The sequence below is a fragment of the Pipra filicauda genome, unplaced genomic scaffold (genome assembly GCF_003945595.2).
Source record: "Pipra filicauda isolate LSUMZ 115617 unplaced genomic scaffold, ASM394559v2 scaffold85_size2586006_pilon, whole genome shotgun sequence".
In the NCBI taxonomy this organism is placed as follows: domain Eukaryota; kingdom Metazoa; phylum Chordata; class Aves; order Passeriformes; family Pipridae; genus Pipra; species Pipra filicauda.
Genome location: NW_024105042.1, coordinates 928,981 through 951,798, shown reverse-complemented (window position 1 = coordinate 951,798; position 22,818 = coordinate 928,981). Strand labels below are relative to the sequence as shown.

The window sequence follows — 22,818 nt, the reverse complement described above, 5'->3', positions numbered from 1 at the left end:
AAGTGATGTTGGAGTGAAGGGGACAATTCAGAATTTTTACAATAACTGAGCGTAAAAAGTATTTAACATTGTGCCATTGTATTTTACTGCTGTACCTCAGACCCCTCTCAGGTGCCTCACCCTGCCCCACAACACAACCTGCAAGCACAGAAAGGTGGTCCTGAGTAGTTCAGGGATTGGCTTAAAAACACACTTTAATTGGGCTGTTTACATTAAAATTATGTTTCCCCAGTGTTTAGAAAACCAGAAAAAATACAAAAATATTTTTAAAAAGATAAACAAATTACTTTTAAAAGTGCTTCTGTTTGGTCCCTGTGCATGTCCTGTCTTGCTGTGCTGCTGCCTCACACTTAGGGCCAGCAGGGTTTGTGGAGAGGGAATCCCAGTGCGGTGCAAGCTCAGTCCCACGGTATCTTGCAGGGTCTTGTATCCTGTGGGCTGATCCTGCATCTGATCCCTGACAAAGCACAGCATTTGGTGGGGGTGGAATTGCTTTCTTTTTTTTTTTTTTGCTGGATAGTTGGCTACTTGTTAAAAAAAAACCAGGTTTTTACATAGCTGGGAGCAATACAGGAAGCCTGGACTAGGTGAGACAGGAAGCCCTTAGCCTGGGAGCTCAGGGTCAGGCAGGCAAACATCAGTAACAGGAGCAAACACCCACACTGGGGCCATGCTGGACACGTACAGGAGACATTCAGATCTCTGCAGCAACACTGAACTATCAAGTCTAAGGGGTCAGCTGAGTGGCAAAGGACTGTTTAGCATTAAGGCAGTGAAGAGTCAGGCTAATTCTCTACAGGCTGCTGGGATTGCTGCCCTGTGCAGAACTGAGCTGCCTCTTTCCTTAAACCCCAACATTTCTTCTTTTTCTTCTGCCAACATACACTTGTTCACCTAGAGACAATAAAGTAAAAAGGAGTTATTTGAAAAATTCATGTAGGAAGACAAAAGATCCAAAAGAGTGTTTTCCAGCCATTCCCAGTGATGGGCTGGTGCCTGGGGAATCCTTCACTCCCTGACAGGCAAACCCTGCTCTCCTGGGGATGGCAGGTGTTCATACCTTTCTCTCCCTTCTCTCCTTTCGGTCCCCTGTGCCCTTGTCGTCCTGGTGGGCCCATTGGTCCAGGGTCACCTAAAGGGATGAGAAAACCAAGTTTTCCCTTGAGCACAAGTGGCTCATGGACAGGGACAGACCAAGGTAAGGGAGGCCAAGGCAGGACAACATTTTGGCTGAGATCCTGAAGGTGCCACCTTCACTGTAGGAAGGTGTGACCTTGAGCAGTGCTGTGGTCACAGTGCTGCTTCCTGGGCCTCACAGGGCTAAAGAGGGAAAGGATGGCAAGCCTTACCTTTGGGTCCAGGATAACCCCTCTCTCCCTTTTCACCAGGTGGCCCCTGGATGGCACCATAAGCTGCAGAGGGAAATAAAGAAGAGGATGAATGAGAGGGACAAACCACTGTGCTTACTCAGAGAAGCAGCGGGTCACCCTGGAAGGTCATTTATCTCAGTTAAATGGGATGAGACTGATAGAGAAAGTTTTTCACAAATGGTTTTGGTCCCAGCAAAGTTCCAGGGATAGGCTGTGATGGCATTTCACCAGCCCTGCTCTGCCACCTTCTCTGGGTGTCCTGGCTGTCACCAGGGCTGGAGCTGGCCTGTGCTCAGGGCAAGGAATCTGAGAGCAGAGTGAGCAGTTGACTCATGTATTTGTACATGTGCCAGCCCAGCCATGTTAAAATGGGCCACACAGATTGCAAGCCTGGAGACCTTCAGGGTTTGGGATGAGTTTTTCACAAACAGTGGGAAAAACTGATGTCCTTCCTAATGATAAGACTGCACCTCCCCAGCAAGGGAGGAAGGAGATGGAAAGACCATCCACCTCCAGTGGTGTACCTTGGCTTTTGCAACGTGCAAAGGTGAAAAGATTCATTAGGTCTGTGAGAGTCTGGGGAGATCTCATATGCATGAGCCAGAAATGGCAAGTCAGCGTCACTTACTTCTAAAGAAGTCCATGAGGTCCTCAGTGACATTGCCATAGGCTGCAAAGACCTTGCTGATGCCAGGGGGACCAGGAGGGCCTGGGGGACCTGCGGGTCCTTGTGCGGTGTAAGACATCAGGTCCTGAAGAATACCTCGGCCTGAGGAATTAAAGATGTCATTTGAAAGGAGCTCTAGGAGAACTGTGGCTGGATGCTGAGGCAGGAAGGTGTAAGGGAGAGTGGTAGGCAGCAGGAAGGGGAGGGAAGTGACCAGCGTGACAGCAGGCACAGGGGGTTAGGAGTTGTAGTCTGGGACAGGGAGGGTCAGGACAAGCAGGCTTTTCACTCACTCTGTAGGCTCTCTGACACACGGAGTGCCAGCTCGTTGTAATCCAGGGAACCAGAGAAGGAATTGCTATAGGATCTGCTTGAACCCGCTGATCTGCTGTGGGATTCCTCCTCCGTCAGCAACCCATCGTAAGTCCCATCACCACCCATGGAGGCACCGTAAGTGCCATCGCTGCCCGCTGAGGAGTGGTAAGAGGACATCCTGCTCATGGAGCTGCCATATGGGCTGCTTGAGCCCAGCGACCCCCCATGGGAGCCCTCAGCACCAAGGGATCCTCCATGTGAGCGCTCAGAAGTTCGTAACCCTTGGTAGGATGAAGACATAGACCCAGCCATGAAACCACTGTCTCCTTTGGGTCCTGGTGGTCCCCGTGGCCCAGGGGGCCCAGGCGGCCCTGAGATGTAGCTTCGAACTTCATCACCTGCAAAATACAAGGGGAGAACTTCAGGGACACTGGGCTTGGCAGAGGTCCTGTGCTACCACCTGAGTGAAATTTTTTCCCACCAACCCTCATCCAGTGCCACTTCTCAGGCAGCAGGCAAGTATTTCAATTTTGATCTCTACAGGTGGCACCCTCCTCCTTCCCACAGTTTTGTGTGCCCAGTCTTGGGAACATGCCCACTAACTTTGCAGAAGGGTGCACTCCTCTCGAGCTAATTTCAGCACCTCTGACAAAACAGCCATTCTGTGACCAGTCTCCCAAAAGTGAGGAGAGCCTCGTGTTTTTGAAAGACTGCCCTGGATGACTTGGCAGGATGAGCTCAGACCAAAGCTGCTTCACAGCTGCCTCAGTGCTGCCTTCCAACCCCTGAATCATCCATTGCTCTGGGGGCAGGTGCTTGCCAAAGAAAATGCTTTTCCCATGGCAAAACTCTGCCAGTGTCCTTACTGGGGACTCGCTATTCAGCACAGGCCAATTTTAAGTGCCCAGTGCCTGTCCCTGTTGTGTCACAACATGGACCTTGGACGGGCAGTTGGACTGAGAGGAGACAACCCTGCAGGATGCAGCACAACATAGACCTGGCTGTAGAGGTAAGGTGTTTCTGCAGCCCCAGTTCAGGGAAGACTCCTACAGGAATGCCTCAGCTGTGGCAGAGAGCACCTACACGGGGCAAAGCATGGCTTGGAATGTGTGCAGGAAGGATGGATGGTGTCTCCTTACTCTTCAGGTACTGGATCAGCTCACTCCTGAACTCATCGCTGTGGGTGATGTCAGCATAGGACAAAAGGCCAGTTCCTGAGAAGCCTGGGGGTCCTGGAGGGCCAGGAGGACCAGGTGGGCCCCGGACTCCAGAAAGGGAAGAGTATCCCACATCTTGAGAGAGAGAAAGAATTATTTTGCATCAGTAAGAAGACAAGGAAATCACGTCTGGGGATCTTGAATGTTTCCAACCCCAATTTCCATTCCTTTACAGATGATAACGATGAGATTTTTTTCTTTAAAGTGACCTTGTTATCAGTGAGTAGTCTCACCCCTCATAAGCTAAATCTCGGCCTCAGCTCCCCCACCACCTACAAACAGAATCTCTGTGAGAAACACAAGTGCTTTACTTTGTAGGTAGGCAGAGACATCCTCCAAAGTGGTGCCTGGTGTTCCAGGGATCCCTGGAGGTCCTGGGGGCCCTGCAGGACCAGGGGGCCCAACAAATCCACTGAATTCGGAGTCTGTAAGACACAAGATAAGAAAAGAAGTCACCCAAACAACCACAACCCTGATGAATGTTCCCTGACAATACAGGTAATGCCAGATACAGCCAAGTATAAGGTACTTTTTTCTCCCCAGCACCTTCTGGTGCAGCCTTCCTGGGGCACCTCACTTCCCTGTGTGTAGACATCACATTGGAAAGTCAGGAGATTCCAGAGAGAGTAGAAGTCCCTGTTTTTTAAATATACTTTTAAAGAGTGACAGAAGAAATTACACCTTTATGCTGCAGAGTATGGATACAACAAAGGGCTCCTCCATGCCCATTCCTAAAATATCATCTCTGCTGCTCCCTACAGGAGAACAATGATCCAGCTGCAGCCCCTTGTGGTGTGTGCAGGTCCTGGCATAGCCCAGAGGTCTGCAGTCCTGCTAAGGACAAGGGGCCATCAGAGTTTATTCATACAGGATTATATTTGTCATGATGGGCAAAAGGGGAAATTCTGTGATTAAGGTTGTAAAAAAAGATCTCAGGGCTGTGTGGGCACCCACAGCAGGGGAGCAAAGAAGTTCACTTACTTCTCAGGTATGCTGTGAGGTCACTGTAGGATATACCAGGAGTCCCTGGAGGCCCAGGTGGTCCAGGAAGTCCAATGCTCATACCAGAACCTGCAAAATCAAACAGACCCATGTTATCAGAACAGTATGAGCAGACAGGCTGCAGGGCTTGTTCACAGGCAATGCAGGAGGGACTCCTGCAGCATGGAGTGTTCTCATCAGCAGGTTGTGCTGGGAACCAGAGATCAAGCCTTGTTCTGGACTTGGAGTTAGAGCTTGCCCATCAACCCCAACACAAGGACACCTGCAGACAGGCAGGGATCAGGCCTCTATTCTTGGCAAAAGCTCTGCACCCCATGAACCCATGACATGGCGGGGGCACTCTCAGACTGCAGGCTGATGCATGTGCTGCTCTCCCTGTGTCTGCAGCTCTGGGGCAACACTCTGCACTTTGTGATTTGCTTTAATGAAATGTCTGTGCTGACAAAATGCAGCTGTCCTGCTTGAGCTGTAAACTGCCATTAAACTGCAGTTTCCTGCTTCCAGACCCAAATAGGAAATTCCCTCCATCTTAGGAGCAGTCCACTAGTGAGACCTGGTCTCCAAGGGCAGTTCAGAGAGACTGGGCATAGACCAGGCTGTGCTCCCAAGCAGATAGTTGGAGCTACAAGGATTAGGCTTTTCAGCCCTGCTGCTGGGGATGCTCCAGGTCCTCTCTGTCCAACAGTTCTTACATACTATATCACCCTACTACAGAAGGGAAAATGAAGCAGAGACACGGAATTTGTTTTGATTAACTTTAAACTTCTAAGAATCTGTTGCCTGTGCAGGCTGAGTGAGCACAGACCTCTTTCACAGGGAGATATATCCTGGCCACAGAGCCAGTAAGAAATGGGTTATAAAAGGTACTTAAAGCTGTCAATGGTACTTCTAAGATGGCTAAGGTGAAATTATGTTCCTAAGCTCAACTTTTAACAACGTAAGCACTCATTCTTAGAGACTGTGGGTAGTATCTTAGCTACAGGGTACCTTTGCTCTCTTCCAAGTCTCTCACAGTCCCTGTGAGGAGGTCTCAGTACATAGGGATTCACACAGTCAACACTGGAATTGTTTTCAGTGACTGACAGCAGGAGCTTTCTGCTGAGCACCCAAAGGAACAGAGGGAAACACACACTAATAAAGACCATTACTTGTCAAATAGCTGATAAACCGCCTGGTCAGCTCATCATAATCCAGTGACAGAGATGTGCCATCTCCCCCTGGTCCAGGAGGTCCTGGTGGGCCCCGAGGTCCAATGAGATACTGACGAATTTCTTCTCCTAGAAATGAAAAAATGCACCTTTTAAGGCCATCCAGCTGCTGCACAGACACCAGGTGTGAGGAATTCCCAGCCCGTGAGCTGAGCCCCCACCCCTGAGGAGAGCATCAAAACCTGTGGATGCAAAGCTCTTTCCCCCAGTCTTTTCTGAGCGTGAACTGTCCTGTGTGTGGTGCCAGAAACATTTGTGGCAGAGCTGGGAATCTCCTACTACAAGGGTTTGAGGCAGATGAGAATTTGGATTGCTAAAGGGACTGCTTTGTGCTCTATTTCTTTGGGACACCTTGGACGACATCTTGGGTAAAAGGAATAAAAAGCAGCTCAGTTGGGAAAAGACCATGCTGAGGTGTGTGGCATTCCAGTAGCCATTTGGAGCTCAGGGCTGGCCAGCATCATCAATGACCTCAGGCACAGCAAAATGACATCCTGGAGGATTATCTATCACTCCACAGTAACAGTGTATAGAAAAGAACAGAGCTGGGGATCTCCCTTACCTTAAGGACAATAACATAGCAAGACTTTGGGGTGGGCAAAAGGAATGAGGGGAACCCTAAGAGAGTGGGGGAGCTGGAAAGATTCAGTGGGTGAACAAGGTTTAGTGGGAGGGAGACTGGGGAAAATTGTGGGAATTCCTGAAAAGGAAGGACACAGGCAGATGCCACTTAGACAAGGAGGGGAATGGAGGGGAGAGAGTAAGAGAGTTCTAACTGTGGGTACGAAAAGCAAAAGGGTAACAAAGGTAAGGAAACTTCTGAAAAGCAGGTGAACTCTCCAGTACAAGACACATGAATCTGTCTCAAAAGAACATGGAAGGAGACTTCACAGGTCACTCAGCAGCACCTATGGCAGCCCTTTGCCCTCTGAAGCAGGTGCAGGTAACGCCAGCTGGAGGCAGGAGACTGGAAGGGAAAGACAGATCTCTAGGATGATGGGATGCTTTACCCCTAGTCTCACATTCCCTTGAGGGTCACTTACGCTGCAGCAGGTCCAGAAGTTCTTGGTACAAAATGGATGTAGTTGATGCTGAGCTGGCAAATGACTCATAGCGACCTGAAGAGCCTGTCGGAATGAAAAGGTTTTACATCAGGATGAGACAGAAGTTGAAGAGGGGTCAGGAGGGGACAAAGGAAAGCTGAATTAATCCAGTTTAACTGGTAGAATGGGCTTCTCATGCCCCCAACTATGAATCAGTTGCTATCTCATACATCCTGGTTGTCTACACAGCTGTGTGGTCTGTGCTTCTCTGACAGAGTTTCCAGGCTACTTCCAAAAGCTCTGGGAATTTCATTTACTTTAGCAGGGCCCCAAGCCTACAAGACAACCCCAGAATACTTGGGACTGCATATACAAAATAAAGGCACCTCTGTTTGGGTCTTGGGGTGTTAAAGGGTCTAACAGCAAATGTTTACTGTGAGACATTTTAAACAGCAGCAACTGCTAGTTAATCTAACCATTAAAATAGGACCAGGCTGAAAGGGCACCTCAACTCTGTGGAATCCTGGGCCAAGACTGCTGAAGATGAGTATGGTTGAGATGCTGCTATTTAAAGACTGTTGCTTCTCCTCTGGTTCTCACCTCCCAGGTGCTGTACAAGCTTAGCTGAGAGTCTGGCTCAGTACAGAGCTTACCAACACGGTGCTTACTTGTCATATAGCTCATAATACGGGTAGCCAGCTCTGCATAATCCAGGGTCATCCCATCTGCAGTGGTGATAACTCCAGGTGGGCCCGGAGGGCCTGGTGGGCCCTGGGCACCAGTCAAATAATGTCTTACGTTGTCACCTAGGTAGGAAGCCCAAGATATGCCCACATCAGTAAGAGGGAAGACTGACGATTTGCACAATTACCAGACCTGGCAAAGAACAGGAAAACAGAAGGACAGTTCTGCAGAGGTCACAGTGGGCAACAGCACTTCACAGTATTCAACAGAATTAAGTCCAGAGTAATAGGGCTGCTGTTTCTAAAGGGGGAACAAGGGCTCAGGGAGCAAAAGAGTGATAGGCATGCATTGCTGACCCACAGCAAAAATCTCGTTATACTCACTCTTCAGGTAGTCAGTGACATACTGCTGAATCTCTTGAGATGAACTTCCACCTGGGCCAGGAGGACCGGGTGGCCCAGGAGGTCCTGGGGGCCCCTGAATTTGCCTGGATCCACCTACAGAAAGCATTGTAAGGAGAAGGAATGGTTTTGGCATGGTTGCATTAGACCAAGTGATGCTAAAGCGTATTTGCATCAAGCCCTTCCAACGTGTCTGGAAAGACCTTTGGAAATGGACTAGGGAGGGGCTCCCCCTCCATCTCTAAACACAGTCTGTGCATGGGCTATTTGGAAGTATAATGTCTTCAATTATTCCAGCATCTTGTAACTCAGCCCATGCAGCTCTGCAGGGCTGAGTCCAGAGAACTTTGAATGGGCAGAACTGGTCAGTTTGTGCACCACAGTGCAATGCTGTGCAGAATACAGATGGAGATTATAAAGCACTCAAGCTCATTAGTCTAACCTCACTGCCCCGCTGCTCCCAATCCCAGTCAGCCTGGGCAGCACCAGTTCAAAAACCTACTCACACAGAGGAAAAACTCTGGCTCAAAGGATTCCCAGTAAGCTGGAAAAAAGAAAACTAACAATTTTTAAATTTTATGATTAAAGGAAAGCTGTGCAAAAAGAGGTTTTGGACAGAAATCTCATCAGCATTATATTGGCAACCTCACTGGTAAAAGTCAAAGGAGCTTTTTCAAAGTCTCCACCGGAATGTCAGCATTCCTTGTTAATATCAGAGCCTTGTTAATATTAACCACCATCTGGCCTCTTACCTCGAGATGCTCCTGGGATGCCGGGAGCACCTGGGACACCTGCATCACCTGGAAAACAGTGAGGGAAGGGAGACAGACAGTTGTAATGGGGGTCACTGCATGTTACATAGCTTGGTCATGTAAAACAGTTGAGCTAAATGTTGTCCGAGAAGCAACTACCCAGTCCTTGTAATGACTGTCTTGAATTAACAGCTTGTTGGGAATAAGGAAGAGGCTACAGCAGCTTTCCTGAGCCTTCTGTGACCTGCTCAAGTGCCTTGTGCTCAGAGCAATTCTATTGCCATAATCCTGCTCTGCCTGAAAAGGCAGGGAGAGCACAGCTGTAGTTACCAAAGGACCAAGTTCTGTCAAGGTCTCAACCTTGCTTGCTGTGTGAGGCCATAAGCAAAGAAAGAAAGAAAGAAGATTTTAAACATCACCTTTTGGTCCAGGTGGGCCTGGTGGGCCTGGGGGACCCTGTATGGTGACTCTTTCACCTGGAAATTGCAGAAGGAGAGTCAGAGATTCACAGGAATAAAGCGGACAAAATCCTGGCTCCACTAAAACCAAGCTAAAACCAACAGAGCAGAATTTTGCCCCTGGTTTCAGCCTAGGGGCAATGAATTCAAAAGGGGATAGGGGGCACAGACTAACCATGGGAGGAGAATGCGGAAAGGCCAGGTTCACCCGGTTCTCCTGTGTGGGACACAAAAATGGAGGAGCAGTTATATACACAGGCAACCTACCCTGAACCCCACTGACACCTTCTGGAAACCTCCTTACCCGTGAGTCCTCGTGGACCTCGTTCGCCTGTAAACGGGGGAGCAGAGGAACAGTGTTATTGGTTGCTTTACTCTCCTCTGCAACATCCCAGCCCACATTGCAGCGTATTATCTTGGCCTTCAATTTGCAGGAGAGACATGGGTAAAGGTAGTGGGTGCCACGATTTCTTGCCAACTGAGATCTGAGCTACAACTCACAGGGACCCCTCCTTCCACTGACTCAGTCCACAGCGCATTTTGCAAAAAGACTGTTCCCCTTCAATGGCAAATTTGAAGCTCTGAATGCTCTTGAATCTAATGGGCTTGAAAAGTTGGGATGGGATTACAGTGATTGCCTTGCCACCAGTACTGGAGGCCAACAAATTTCTCCGAAAAAGACTGACTTGTTTTATGGCAGACAGGAGTCCCTGCTTGGTGACACCTGTGTTAAGCTTTCTTACAGCCACAGAAAGGCAGGATGCTTTCTGCGCTCAAGCCCATCCTTCCTTCTTTTCAGTCTAAAGTGGTGAAATCCATCTAGCACTTTGGTGAGGCAGCAGGATATACCCACCTTGGTCTCCCTTCGGGCCTGGTGGTCCTGGTGGACCTGGTGGGCCCGTGAAGAATCCTTCTGTAATTAAAACAAAAAGATTTCTTCATGATATCCAGCAGAACATGACACCCAACAGAATATGACACAAGGTTTCTCTGGCTCCACCTGGTCCCAGCCAAGTATGTGCTTTCTGGAACCCCAACAGGACATTCCCAGGGTATAGGTGAGGGAATGAGTGATAAGAACCTACCTGAGGTGGACATGGAAGATCCTGGTCTCCCTGGTGGGCCTGGAGGTCCTGGTAATCCTAGGCAAAAGAGACACAAAAAGGCTTCAGGAAAGATGAGCGTCAGCAATGTATGTAAATGCATGTCAGAGCTGCTACATCTCCAGCCACGGCCTTAGCTCAAGTATTTCCCAATGGATATTCATATCATCATTTTCTCCACACACATCTATCCCTCTTAGTTAATTTTCATTATAATTTGCCACTGTAGCAGACAAAAGACAGAGAGACTCTTTTCTTTGTGGTACAGGGTGCCTATGGCAGCTGGCCTTCACTACAATGAAAGGGAATGTTCATACACCTGACCTGCCCCCTCTTCCTACTGAGCAGAGAGCAAGGAATGGGTTTGTGCTCCTGTCTCATGTCCTCCTTCACCTCCCCTCTTCTGGTTGTTGAAGGGAAATCTATGTAGGAGGGGGAGTGGGGATATGTTCCTCACGATAAGAACCTCCCCATCTGTCCACAGCTGGAAGTTAAGGCTGGAAAAGTAAGAAATAAATATGGAATTGATTGCAGTTACTTCCTTTGGGAACTTGAAAACTTTGGGTGTCTTTCCAAAAAATATGGTTTTTATGAATACTAATCTGGCTGGAAACCTCTGCCAAAGCAAATGTCCTCTGTTGGGTGGCATCTTGCTGCAGTGAAATTGTGTTAGTAGGAACCCACTATGGGACATATTGCTTCCAGTAAAGTCAGGCCTACTAAATTCCACCAGGTACAAGATCTGGGATACTGAAAGGCACAGAATAGAGGCACTGGAAAAACCTCCCACTTTTCTGTTTTATTTCAGAGGAACAAGCTCTTACCTGGTGGACCACGAGGTCCAGGAAGTCCCTGCACAGATTCACCTGATGACAAAAGAAACAGAGGTATTATAGAATATTTACTCAGCAAACTGCATGGCCCAGAAATGTGCCACGTGTATGAGCATCCCCCTGCTTAAGTACTGAGCTCTGCTGTATTACCTACCTGGTGGTCCAGGGGGACCTGGTGGTCCTGCTCGCCCTTGTAAATCTCCCAGCACTGTGCAAAAGAAACACACACAAACAAGGGAAAATGGTTGCTATGGAGCTACTGCTGCTATGGAAACTCTATTGATAGATTGCTGTTAGAAGTTCTTACAATCAAAGGTGGACTAAGGCAGGACCTGGGTGACCTAAGCCAAAGCTGAGGAAGAGAAGACAGAGGACATATGTGTTTGGTTGCCAGCCTGCACGTTAGGATATGAAGCAAAACAGAGTGCTGAGCAGGCTGGCAGCATATTGGACACAGGGAGGAAAGTAATGGTTGCTGAGGGAAATAGCAAAGGACTCAAAGGACAGAGAAGGAGGGAAAGAACTTTCAAGGAGAAGAAAGACTATTTAAAAGAGAGGCAAGTTTCGGGAGGAGAACATAACGCAGACATCATTTAACAAATAGCTGCACTGTGTTATCTTGATTGTACTGTGAGATGTACCCTCACCTCCCAGTTAAGGCACAGACTCAAAGTTTAGTGATGCTGAGATCCAAGACTCCTGAATGGGGAATGGGACAGTACTGCAGTATGGTCTGATTCCATATGGCCCTGTTCAGATGGTGATCATGCAAGGATCACTTATAATTGTATGCCCTCTTCTACCTTGCCTCTGCTGCACATTTGCAGAGGTCCCAGACCCTAGGAACACTGACTGAAAGCACATCACACGTCTAGTATTGCACAGAACAAGTAATCTTCTTGGGATGTTGCTAAACCATTCTGTTCTGCTCCACTTATTTTCATCTTAAAATAGCATTTGCTCCCCTGTGAATTCATCCTCTAATTTGCAGAGAGATTATTTCTGTTGCTCAGATTAACGTGCCTTTTCAAACTGGTTCTCCTCTTGCAGATGGCTTCACATTCATATTGCACAGGGAACTGCCCTGTGTGAACACAGTGGCTGAAAGGCCAGGCTGAAACCTTTCAGCTCTGTGACCATCTTTGCTGTTAGCAGCTGTCCACCAGTCACCATTCCTCAGCTTCCCTCTCTGTGACATGGGCCTGGTGCCATCTACCTCCTTCTGAAATGACTTTGGGATGCACAGATGAGAAGAGGGCAGAAGAGGCAGTCCCACCACCAAGCATAGACACACACTTGCCCTGTGTCATGTTGAGGGGAAAGAGGTAGAGGCATCTCCTGGTAGCTGAGAGCAGGCCTTCAGGCTCTGACATGTCTCCAAGTAAAGGATTGGAAAGGCAGAGCCACTTACTTTGAGATGCTAATGACGAGACTTCTGTTTTGATAGTTTCTACCACAGCTTCACCTGGGGATCCCTTCTCACCCCGTGGACCTTTTTCAGGAAAAGAAAAAGAAAATCAGAAAGTGAATTATGTAACTGAGAGATGGTGATATTTTGTACCCACTCCTCACCTCCCTGACAATGGGTTCAGACTTTTCTTATATGAAGTGGGAGCAGTCCCCAGCTCTGAGGGATACTGCATTCCAATGTGGAAATTACTGCAGAATTTGCTCTAACAGAATCATAGAAAACCAGCTAAGAGAGGTTCTAAGGGGTCAGCTCTGTTCAGGCCCTTCCAAACAGATGTCTATCCAACTGGCAGTGGTTTCACAGTGACATTATTCCCAATTGGGCTCTAGTTTGTTTTCCTGCCTTTCAAAATGGCAGGAGGTATCCAGCTGGGCTATATCCCCTATCACAGAGAGGCAACTGCACTTGAAAAGTGCCTTAGAAATACCAGTCCTTGGAAAAAATAACATAAGGAAAAACAGACATTTGCAGCATCCACAATACTCTGGCTCTTACCACCCTCTTACCCCCCTCCTTCTTCCCCTGGGAAAACAAAAAACAATAGAAATTCTTCACAAGATTAATTAAGTCAAATAACGCAGAAAAATGAACTGAAAGGAAGAAATCTGCAAACAAAAGGGAGAAGGAATGTGCCAAGGGCTGAGAGAATCAGAAACAAAGGAAAAGTAATGAATTCCGTTCTCTTAAGAAGCATAATCAAAGCTAATGGACAATGATACCTTGCTGTCCAGGGAGACCAGCTGGGCCAGCAGGACCTGGTTTCCAAGGAAAAAAACAATAGGTTTCGTTAGGTTTTCCTGGTTGTATTTTACAGTAGCAGGAAAGAATCAATACCCTTTTATAAGAACTAAGACTATCAAATAATGTACTTTTCTATACAACTAAATGAAATTGCTATGGGGTATGAATGAATCAATGTTCCATGTATTACTTGAAGCTCTGGAGAAGACGCTTATTTTCCATCATTTGGCAGTTAAAGTGCTTGGTGCCTCTCAGACTGGGGAAATAAGCAGAATGCCACTGACCACAACAGAAATGCAACAGGCAACCTCTTGCATTCCCTGCTGCAAACTGAGACTGGCTCTACCAAACCAGGATTAGCTCCAGCTATAGAGCTGAAGAGGCACAGAAGTGCCCTGAGAACCAGGGCTAAGAAACTCTGCTTCCTGACACCAGCACGTGGAGGGCAGTGTCTGACCAGGGACAGAGGAACCTGAGGACTGAGCTCATGCATGGCCAGAGTATGTGTGTGTCTGTGTCTGAAAGATTTCCAGATGCTCATGAGGGAATTCTGCTGTCTTGAGTTGAAAGCTAAGACTGGAAAACAAGCACTTCCTGATTTCAGTAAAAGTGCCAGGAAAGGGATCAGACACAAGCCTGCTTTCCTGAGCAGCAAAAGAGCTGGATTCTACTCACTGGATTTGACATATCACTACTTTGTACTCATCAGATCAAAGGATAACAACAGTGTGCCCAGTTTTTTCATCTTCTTGTCTCTCCCTGCTGTCCTTCTTCCCTGTGATCTTATTCCATTTCTCCCTTGAGGCTGCTGCCTTCCTAACTCAGCCTGACCCTGGTCCTTCTGCAGGGAAGGGTGTTGACCATGAGCCATCTTGCCTCCCAGACAGGGCAGTCTAGCAGAGACCATGAACGTTATACATTAAAATAAGAACTGGATGCACAGCAATGTAAGCTGCCCTGCAAAATCCACAGCAGGGGAGCAGCTTCCTCACCTGGAACACCTGGAGGTCCAGTGGGGCCAGGTGGGCCTGGGGGACCTGGTGGGCCTGGCAGGGTAATAGTTGATGAGCCCTCTGAAAAACAAACACATACATTTGCACACATACAGTTATCTGCACACATCCTGTGAATGTGTAACAAATCTATGCTTAAGGAATCCCACATCTATCACAGGTGTATTTTCCCAACACAGGGAGCCTCAGTACAAGTCTGACCCACGGATGAGAGGAACTGAGGATGCATAACAAAAACCAGAAAAAATCTCCAAAAGCAGAAGTGTTTGAACTCACACAGCACTACGTACCAGCATTTATGACTTTTCCTGGAGCTCCAGGTTCTCCTAGGAAAACAAAGAGACAAAAGATGAGCTTCTTTTTGGGGGAAGATCTATAACTAGCTCAATGACATTATGTTATTAAACATGTAATTTCTGTTCTCTTTGCCCCTGATCTCTTGCCTGAGAAGTCATAGCACTAGAAGGTCATGGGGGAAGTAAGAGAGCTCAGCTAATCCAGAGATATCCTCTGATCAGCTTTGCAAGCACGACATCTGCCAGCATAAGCAATAGGCCTTGATTTATCTGAGGCAGGCACACAGCTTCCCTTGCAGCCACCAGGCATCACACTCACAGGCTCAGGGCAGAACCAGGCGTGCTAAGGTTTTCTCAGTGAAGAGTTGTCATGACTCAACCCTCAGCAGAAGCCCTCCCTGCCTTTCCTGTATGCTCAAGGAAGCTATGGCTACCGTGTTTCTCAAACCTCCCCTTCCCAAAGCCACTAGATGCCACTGTTGATCCAGGCACTGGTCAGCAGAGCAGCTAATGCTCGCTAAAATAAGTGAAAAGGAGCATTAGAGAAGAAACAAAACTCACCTTTAGGCCCTGGTCGGCCTGGGTTGCCTGGAAGTCCTGATATGAGATAGACAAACAATTTAAAATGGTTAGTACAAATATTGTTTGCTGTACTTCTTCCAGGTGCCCCAGTTGAGTTTCACCTGTGGGTTTATAGGAGCTCCCTATTCCATACCTTGGCTTTCAGCATTATGAGCATGTTGCTGACAGTATGTGGAGGAACAGATTGAGGTGGTAGTGTCCCTGGGCTTCCCTGCTCCCACTGCTCCCTAGATGATGACACTGCTCCCTAGATTTACCTGTAGCTTCTTTCAGGTACTGCTACCTGTCCTGATGCTCCTGGATAAATTCCCTGGTGAACTGCCTCCCAGACCACCACTGCTTACAGATGTCACACCCCCTGTTTTCACCTCTCTTGCTACATACTCTCCCTTCTGTTTCTGCAGCTAATTAAAAGGACCTTTCAGTGATGCACAGGGAACGTGTTATTCGTCGAAAATTATGTTTTGGGGGAGGCAAATTTTCAACACTCCAAGGCTCTGCATTGCTCAAAATCTATACACCAACCACAAAACCCTTCTCAAAGGACAAAGGAGATACAGAAACCTTGAGATATCACTTTGGAAGCCCTGAGCAGTCCAGAGGGAAAACTACAAGAGTTTTCTGAGCCCATATCCAAACGATATGGATAAATATTGATAAATTGGAATACAGTGGAAAAGCCTACCTGGTGGTCCTTGGGGTCCTGTGAGACCTGTCAGAAAAAGGCAAAAATTCTAAGGTGTCTAATCAAATTTCAAGTGTGAAAAAGACAGACAGGGACAAAAAGATTTCATTTACATGAAATTATAGCACACAATTCACAAGTGCTGCAAACTGGCCAAGCAACTGGTATGTAAATTGAAGGTTGGCTCTTAGCAGCTGATGTTTGCAGTGTGTATAATCCTGGGATCATGAAGGGTCTAGATTCCCATGTATTTTCCTTTCATCACCATCTTACAGTACAGAGATCCTCTGCCAGCCTTAAATTCAAATTAAGACTGGAAATTGTTGACAAAGACATCTGTGCTCCTGACTGAGCTAAAAGCATTTTTGTTCTCTGTATGTTTTACCTGGCTCTCCTGCATCTCCAGAGGGTCCTGGAGGGCCTCGGACACCTGGCATTCCCATAAGACCTGGTTCACCTACAGATATAATAATCATTAACAAGACAGAAGTCACTGACTTACAATCTACCAATCCATTCAAGCTTGGCCACCAGCTGTGCTGCAGCACTTTCTACCCATTGCATCCTCACAGCCACCTGGCCATTTCCAGCAGCAGTGTCTGGGAGGGGAACATCAATGACAGAAGAGTTCTGTAGTGAGAAGAACTCTCTCACAAGTTCACAGTCTGCTCCATTATATGTCTCAGTTCCATGCTTACATGGTTGACTCTACAGTTCTGAGACAGCAAGATCCCAGAAGGTGAATCTGCTGTCATCTTTCTCCCACCCCTTTTAGAAATCCAACTCCCACCAAGTCAGAAAGTACCTGCACTTCTACCTCCAAGGAATTCCTTACCTTTTTCACCTGGCTGTCCATCACGGCCAGCTTGTCCTGTTCAAAGGAAAGAGATTGTCAGGGACTACTGAAAAAGTACCACAGTTGTCCTATCCTCCTCCTAAGTGGAGCATAGCCCTAAACATAGGAGTGGCTTCTCATCATGTGGCATCTGAAAGAAACCTTGGCTGCAGTTACTGAAGATCCAGGAAACATTCATGCAAAACTTAGCTGTAGGACACCTTTTCTGAGTGCAGACTACTGGGAGCTGTCTAGAGAAACCAGTGTGATGCCACACCTGTGTTGTTTCCTTGTCTGTGCTCACAGAAACACACTCTGGGTGGCAGTGACATTGCCTCACATACAAATGTAACTGCTTTCTGTTACCCACCTGCAGGTCCTTTAGCCCCTGGTTCTCCTGGAGGTCCAGGCATTCCTCTTGAGCCTTGTTCACCTGTAGCAAAATAGTATGAAAATGAATCAAACAAAACTTGGTGAAGATACAATTTATGACTGTCAGATATATTTTCTGCTTTGCAACTGAAAACCAGTATTGATAGAATGTTCAGAACTCATGATCCATGACTGTCTCTGGGCATTAGAAAAGCTCAAGAGATGTGTGAATACAGGGTATTGTGAGGGAGGATTTCCCTAAAGCTAAATACAAAGATCGCTACCAAGATTACTGGAATCAAGAATGGGATCTGTTTGTTTATAACTTGGGTGCAAAAATAAAACTCCTACAATCAGTAACATCATTATACTTTTTCAGAAAGCTAACTGGGATTGGTTGGACTATACTTTTTTTGAAAACTCAAATAATGCACATGTATATTAGATAGGCTGTTACTCCAGTGTTCCATCTACTGACCTGTCATTCCACGAGAACCCTTCTCTCCCTGATCACCTGTAATATGAAAAAGGGAAGGATTATGTGATATTGTTTCACTGTAAAATGTTTCCATCAGAGAAAATAGTCTGCTTTCTGACAAGAGCACAGAAGAAAAAGCCAAAGAAGGATAGGGTTAGTACCCATGGACAGTACCCATATCTAAAGGAATCTAAAGAAAATAACCACAAAAGATAACGAATTGATCAACATACCTTTGGGTCCAGGAGGTCCACTGGCTCCTTTCTCACCTGAAAGACACATTGAGGATTGAAGAATAGTAATTGTAAGTCATAAGGGAAAGAAATTTCATGCATCAGGAAAAATCATGGGGAATACAGATCCTCTGATAGCAGACAAACTCAAACTGAAATTCCTTTCCTTCAATACGGCTCCATCCATCAAATGCATTTCCTCACCTAGACTACTCTATTACCTCTGTGTCTCCTGTATTTCTCAATATTTGCTTGCAATCACTGTTTGGTTTCTCCTCCCTTTTCCTCAGTCTTATGCTTTTGTTTGCCCATAGCATCAAATTCAGATCAAGTCTGCTGCTCAAAGCAGTGCCAGCAAAGCACATCAGCCAGTGCTGCTCTAAGTGGCAGGGGGAAGAGAAACTTACCTTTAGCACCTGGGAGACCTGCTTCTCCTCTAAATCCTTGTAGGCCAGGAGGACCTGCACAAAAACGAAACAGGGGTTTTAATTCATCCCACTCACCAGAATTCATCACTGAAGCAGAAAAACTGTGAGAAGCTGTCACTCTGTTTTTGTTTTCCCTAGTCTCTAGATGCCATAGCAAAGGAATGCAGCACTCACCTGGAGGACCTTGTGGGCCTGGAGAACCCATCAGACCTGTGAACAAGGAACACAGATTTTCTTTCAGTACCATCACAATTAGAAAATGAACAAATCTATTTTGGTTTGTCCAAGAACATCCATAACCCAATAGATGTTTAGCAGATTGGAATTTCCCCAGCCACTGGAAGAATTTGCATCACTGGCATCCTCAAAACCAGGACGAATTTACAGAACTTAGTTCTTTGTGACACTGAGGAAGTGTTTTTCCCTAAAGAGACACAATCCTTCCATCTTGACTGAAATGCTGAGATCTGTGCTTCACATGGGACCCATTTTTTACAGTACAATTTTTATCTGTTACATGGAATGTAGAGCTGTAACTCTTTAGAAGCTTGTTAGGGAAATGGAGTTTACCTTATTATTTCTGAAAGCAAAGAAAAAACCAGCTGAAAATATCACACACCTTAAAGACTGGTGTTTTGAGAAACTTCCCTGCCACTCCCCATTCTCATTAAAAATCTCCAAGAATTTATTGTTGTAAAGGTTATGTGTAACTACCAAAGTAAATTTTATCTAAACTGAGACCATTAGTTCACTTTTCTGGTTATTGCAGAGCAACGCAAGTGAAACAGGAAAGTTGGGGTGCTCGTTTACTCCTAACCACTCTGCTAGGTCCTCTCTCTCCATCTTCTTATTTACCTTTTAGGCCAGCAGAACCTGGGGGTCCAGGTGGCCCAGGAGGACCTGGCTCACCAATAGCACCTGCAAAATAAGAGCATGAACAGTCACAGTAGAATATAATTGTACTCCCATTTTTTCCTTATCCCATCTCCTGTTATTCTTTCTCTGACAAGTGTCATGAATAATCTGCTGGTCGGTTCAAAACACCCAAACAGGCACGCATTGTTCAAGAAAAAGATATGAGCTCCCTGGGCTTCAGCAAGACAAGCCCCCCAGCTTTGGTGACTGGGATAACAGGGAAGAAGACAACCTTTATAGGAAAGAGTTTTTGGTTCTGTCAAACTCAAACTTGACTGTCAGATCTGGCAAACCAAAACCCTTGTTTACCCATTATAAGTTTGGCAAAAAGAATTCTTTAGGCCATATTCGTCTATGCTGGGAAATGTCTGATGTGAAATCTGGATTGGAATAATGAAATCAAATTGTGCTACTGAGGTGTTTTATAAACTGGGAGCAAACTCCAGCTTTTGTCCATCCCTGCTTTATGCAACGAGACACCTGGTTCCTACCTCTGTCTCCTTTTTCTCCCAGTCCAGGTGGTCCTGGCTCCCCTCGAGGCCCTGGTAGACCCTCTCGACCTCTTTGTCCCATGGGACCTTCTATTCCAGGCTCACCTACAGGAAACAAATGCCATGTAAAATAAAGTGTCTACAGGAGGCCTTGGGCAAAAGGATTCATAGCCACCTCCACTGGGGAAGGCAATGGTCACACCAGTCTGGTGCCTGTATTCCCATGCCACTGTCAATCAGTTGTGAAAGACTCACAGCATTGACAGAAAGCCTTACCCATGCTGCCTTTCTGTCCTTTTGGTCCTTCTGGTCCTTGATGCCCAATTGGACCAGGAATGCCTGGAAAGAAAAACACAACAAATGTTCAGAGTTCTTGACTCTGCAGCATGAAAGAATAATATGCAAATTAGGAGAACCTGAAGCCTGGAGGGATTAATCAGCTGAGGTAAAGAATACATTACTCAGAAGGTGGGCACTTGAACAGGGATGTCTTTAGAAGAACACAATATATACAAGCACAAGGAAATTGGGCTAAGCACTTATGCAGCTGTAGGACTCTTTCAGTGGTAGACAGGGATCTTCACAACCCCTAATTCAGCATGTTCAACTAAGTGGAAGTCTGGCCAAGGCCTTGCTTGTAACCAAGTCTCTAAGGTGCATCTGTAGCTCAGCACCAATATATTAATCAAGTGATACAGTCTATGCTAAATATTGACTCTTTAGTGAACCACCCTGAGCTAGATCTGCAGTGCAAAACTTGTTCCTGCCTACAGTAATGTCACTAAATGTCCTCCCTCAAAGGGGAATTGTACTATAGCTCACCTGGAACACCAGGAAGTCCTCGGTCTCCTGTAGAGACAAAGAAATAAACAGTCAGTGGGAAATATTGTCTTCCCTGTTTGTCACTTTGGCTGACCCTCACCTCCATAAAAGTAGTTTATGTTCCTAGGATGTTTACAAGTTTTACTGTCTCCCTTGTATTTATGTAAAGAACTGAATCATTCACACCATGCAAAATCCTCTGAAGCGCTCTGTGCTTCACATTGTGATTAAACCAGGTAGAGCCTGGCTTCAGGAATGACTTTCATCCAGGTGAAAGAAGTTCTACATTCAAAGTGAGATCTGTTCTCTTTTCTACTATGAACTCTAAAATTTTCTTTGCCCAGAAGAAGAGAAAAAAACCCCAACCATCACAACAATATCTGAACTAACAGACAACTAACATCAGCTTCTCCAAATTCCGGAGTAGCAAAAATCCGTTTGCTACCCAGACCTTATGGCAGGCTGCCAATCTACCTGAGAAAGCATGTAACTCCAGACTCACCTTTGGGACCTTGCACTCCCATGTCACCTGAGAAAAGTGCAAAAAAAGTTGAATCAGGAGACATCCTGGAGATATCTCCTACGACTACTCATTCGTTTTGGTTTTCTAGTTGCTTTCCCACCTTCACTGAAACATGAAGGAGTTAAGGGTGAACAGGGACACTTCATAATTGAATAGTGCAGGATCAAACCCATCCCACTAGTGACAACCATAATCTGGCCTTTCATATTGGCACAATGCAAGATTTGGCCTCCTATATTGTTTTGCATGGGATCAGAGACTCTACAGTTTACATGGAAAACTAGCTTTAGTTCAGCAGGACCAGGGAAGTGATCGTCTCACTGTACTTGGCACTGGTGAGGTACCTCGAGTGCTGTCTCCAGTTCTGGGCCCCTCACTACAAGAAGGACATTGAGGTGCTGGGGTGAGTCCAGACAAGGGTAACAGAGCTGGTGAAGGGGCTGGAGCACACATTCTGTGAGGAGCAGCTGAGGCAGCTGGTGGTGGAGAAAATGAGTCTCTGTGGAGACCGTATCACTCTCTACAACTCCCTGAAGGGATGTTGTAGTGAAGTGGGGGTGGGTCTCTTCTCCCAAGTAACAAGCAATAGGACAAGAGGAAATGGCCTCAAGCCACACCAGGGGAGGTTTAGATTGGATATTACAAAAAAATTCTTCACCAAAAGGCTTATGGAGCATTGGAACAGGCTGCCCAGGGAAGTGGTTGAGTCACCGTCCCTGGAGACACGTAGATGTGGCAGTTAGGGAGATGATGTACTGGTGGACTTGGCAGTGTTAGGTTTACAGTTGGACTCCATGATCTTAGAGGTCTTTTCCAACCTAAACAATTCTATGATTCCTTTTGTTTAAGCATAAACCATCTTCATTTTCCTCACTGCCCCTTGCCCCTTGTGGCAACATCCCCTCCAAAGTTGTGCATTGCCAGAGCCAAGGAATCGGACAAGGGAAGAGAAGGACTATATGGCTGTACCTTTCTCACCACGCTCTCCTTTCTCCCCTCGGAAGTAGCCTGTAACAGGAAGTGAAGGGGCTATTAGAGTGCATTACACAAGAGAGCAGTTACTCATTTCACGTACAAGGATCCATCTATTTGGATTTTGAGGCTACAGGCAGCACAGTAAATTTGTTTTTACAAATCCATGAAACCCATGAAAGATGGGAGAATGTAGGCTTGTCTTTTGTCAACCTCTTTCCATCCTCTGCTAAATGGAAGTAAATAATCTTTCCCTTGCTAACAAAAGTAGCATGAGAAAAAAGGTGTGGGTTCATTTTTCTCTATAGGTTTTCCAAAATGGAAAACACACTTGCTACAGCAAACATGATATATCCTGGCCCAGGATGGCATGTCTACAACTTTCTTTCTTCTCCCCTTTCTCCTGGATTTAAGGGATGCACCAACAATGTTAGAGGTAGCACCCTGAGATCCAGCATAGTCTGTCTCTGAGGATAGGAGAGGACACTACTTTTGACAGACTTCATTGAACTCAAAAAGTTCTAGTCTTCAGGCCCATGGGCAAGCAAATGCTCCCTTTCCCCTTGAAATCACTTGGTCTCATGCAGCATCACAGGTATTGAATTTGCTCACCTCGTTCCATTTCCTTGTTCAATCTGCTCTTCACCATCAACCAGACCGACTCTTCATTTTCATAAGGGAAGGTCGAGGAGGGTGAGATACCATGAAGAAAGTCTATTCTAGCATCCTTTTCTAATTTTGAATTCCCTTGGTTAATTGCCAGGAGGCCACCATTGATTTTTTCCAGGTCTTCCACACGAGATTTCAGCTTTCTCACTTCTTCCGCTGGAAGGTCAAAGGAAAATGCTATGGAATATTCTGCCACATATGCAGGTCTGAAATACCTTCTGCTATCAGCAGGGACATGG

The 22,818-nt window shown here is 46.4% G+C and overlaps 1 protein-coding gene across 1 annotated transcript in view; it reads right to left on the bottom strand.

The window, feature by feature from the left end:
• Window positions 1-534: 534 nt before the first annotated feature.
• The window catches only part of COL17A1 (collagen type XVII alpha 1 chain), a 61,738-nt gene continuing 39,454 nt past the window's right edge, over window positions 535-22,818 (bottom strand). Inside the window, exons 18-57 of the mRNA XM_027738592.2 lie at window positions 22,523-22,735; window positions 21,908-21,946; window positions 20,918-20,944; window positions 20,416-20,442; window positions 19,870-19,932; window positions 19,594-19,698; window positions 19,043-19,105; window positions 18,362-18,397; window positions 18,167-18,220; window positions 17,760-17,795; window positions 17,527-17,562; window positions 17,047-17,109; window positions 16,677-16,712; window positions 16,227-16,298; window positions 15,842-15,868; window positions 15,136-15,171; window positions 14,569-14,604; window positions 14,258-14,338; window positions 13,244-13,279; window positions 12,465-12,545; window positions 11,208-11,261; window positions 11,045-11,086; window positions 10,203-10,259; window positions 9,971-10,030; window positions 9,422-9,448; window positions 9,293-9,334; window positions 9,079-9,135; window positions 8,660-8,707; window positions 7,890-8,003; window positions 7,491-7,628; window positions 6,823-6,906; window positions 5,720-5,848; window positions 4,551-4,640; window positions 3,881-3,994; window positions 3,492-3,644; window positions 2,331-2,750; window positions 1,999-2,139; window positions 1,350-1,412; window positions 1,061-1,132; window positions 535-894 (exon numbers count right to left, since the gene is read on the bottom strand). Of these exons, the coding sequence (XP_027594393.1) occupies window positions 845-894; window positions 1,061-1,132; window positions 1,350-1,412; window positions 1,999-2,139; window positions 2,331-2,750; window positions 3,492-3,644; window positions 3,881-3,994; window positions 4,551-4,640; window positions 5,720-5,848; window positions 6,823-6,906; window positions 7,491-7,628; window positions 7,890-8,003; window positions 8,660-8,707; window positions 9,079-9,135; window positions 9,293-9,334; window positions 9,422-9,448; window positions 9,971-10,030; window positions 10,203-10,259; window positions 11,045-11,086; window positions 11,208-11,261; window positions 12,465-12,545; window positions 13,244-13,279; window positions 14,258-14,338; window positions 14,569-14,604; window positions 15,136-15,171; window positions 15,842-15,868; window positions 16,227-16,298; window positions 16,677-16,712; window positions 17,047-17,109; window positions 17,527-17,562; window positions 17,760-17,795; window positions 18,167-18,220; window positions 18,362-18,397; window positions 19,043-19,105; window positions 19,594-19,698; window positions 19,870-19,932; window positions 20,416-20,442; window positions 20,918-20,944; window positions 21,908-21,946; window positions 22,523-22,735 (3,122 nt within the window). The 3' untranslated portion in view covers window positions 535-844. The remainder of the gene's footprint in view (window positions 895-1,060; window positions 1,133-1,349; window positions 1,413-1,998; window positions 2,140-2,330; window positions 2,751-3,491; window positions 3,645-3,880; window positions 3,995-4,550; window positions 4,641-5,719; window positions 5,849-6,822; window positions 6,907-7,490; window positions 7,629-7,889; window positions 8,004-8,659; window positions 8,708-9,078; window positions 9,136-9,292; window positions 9,335-9,421; window positions 9,449-9,970; window positions 10,031-10,202; window positions 10,260-11,044; window positions 11,087-11,207; window positions 11,262-12,464; window positions 12,546-13,243; window positions 13,280-14,257; window positions 14,339-14,568; window positions 14,605-15,135; window positions 15,172-15,841; window positions 15,869-16,226; window positions 16,299-16,676; window positions 16,713-17,046; window positions 17,110-17,526; window positions 17,563-17,759; window positions 17,796-18,166; window positions 18,221-18,361; window positions 18,398-19,042; window positions 19,106-19,593; window positions 19,699-19,869; window positions 19,933-20,415; window positions 20,443-20,917; window positions 20,945-21,907; window positions 21,947-22,522; window positions 22,736-22,818) is intronic.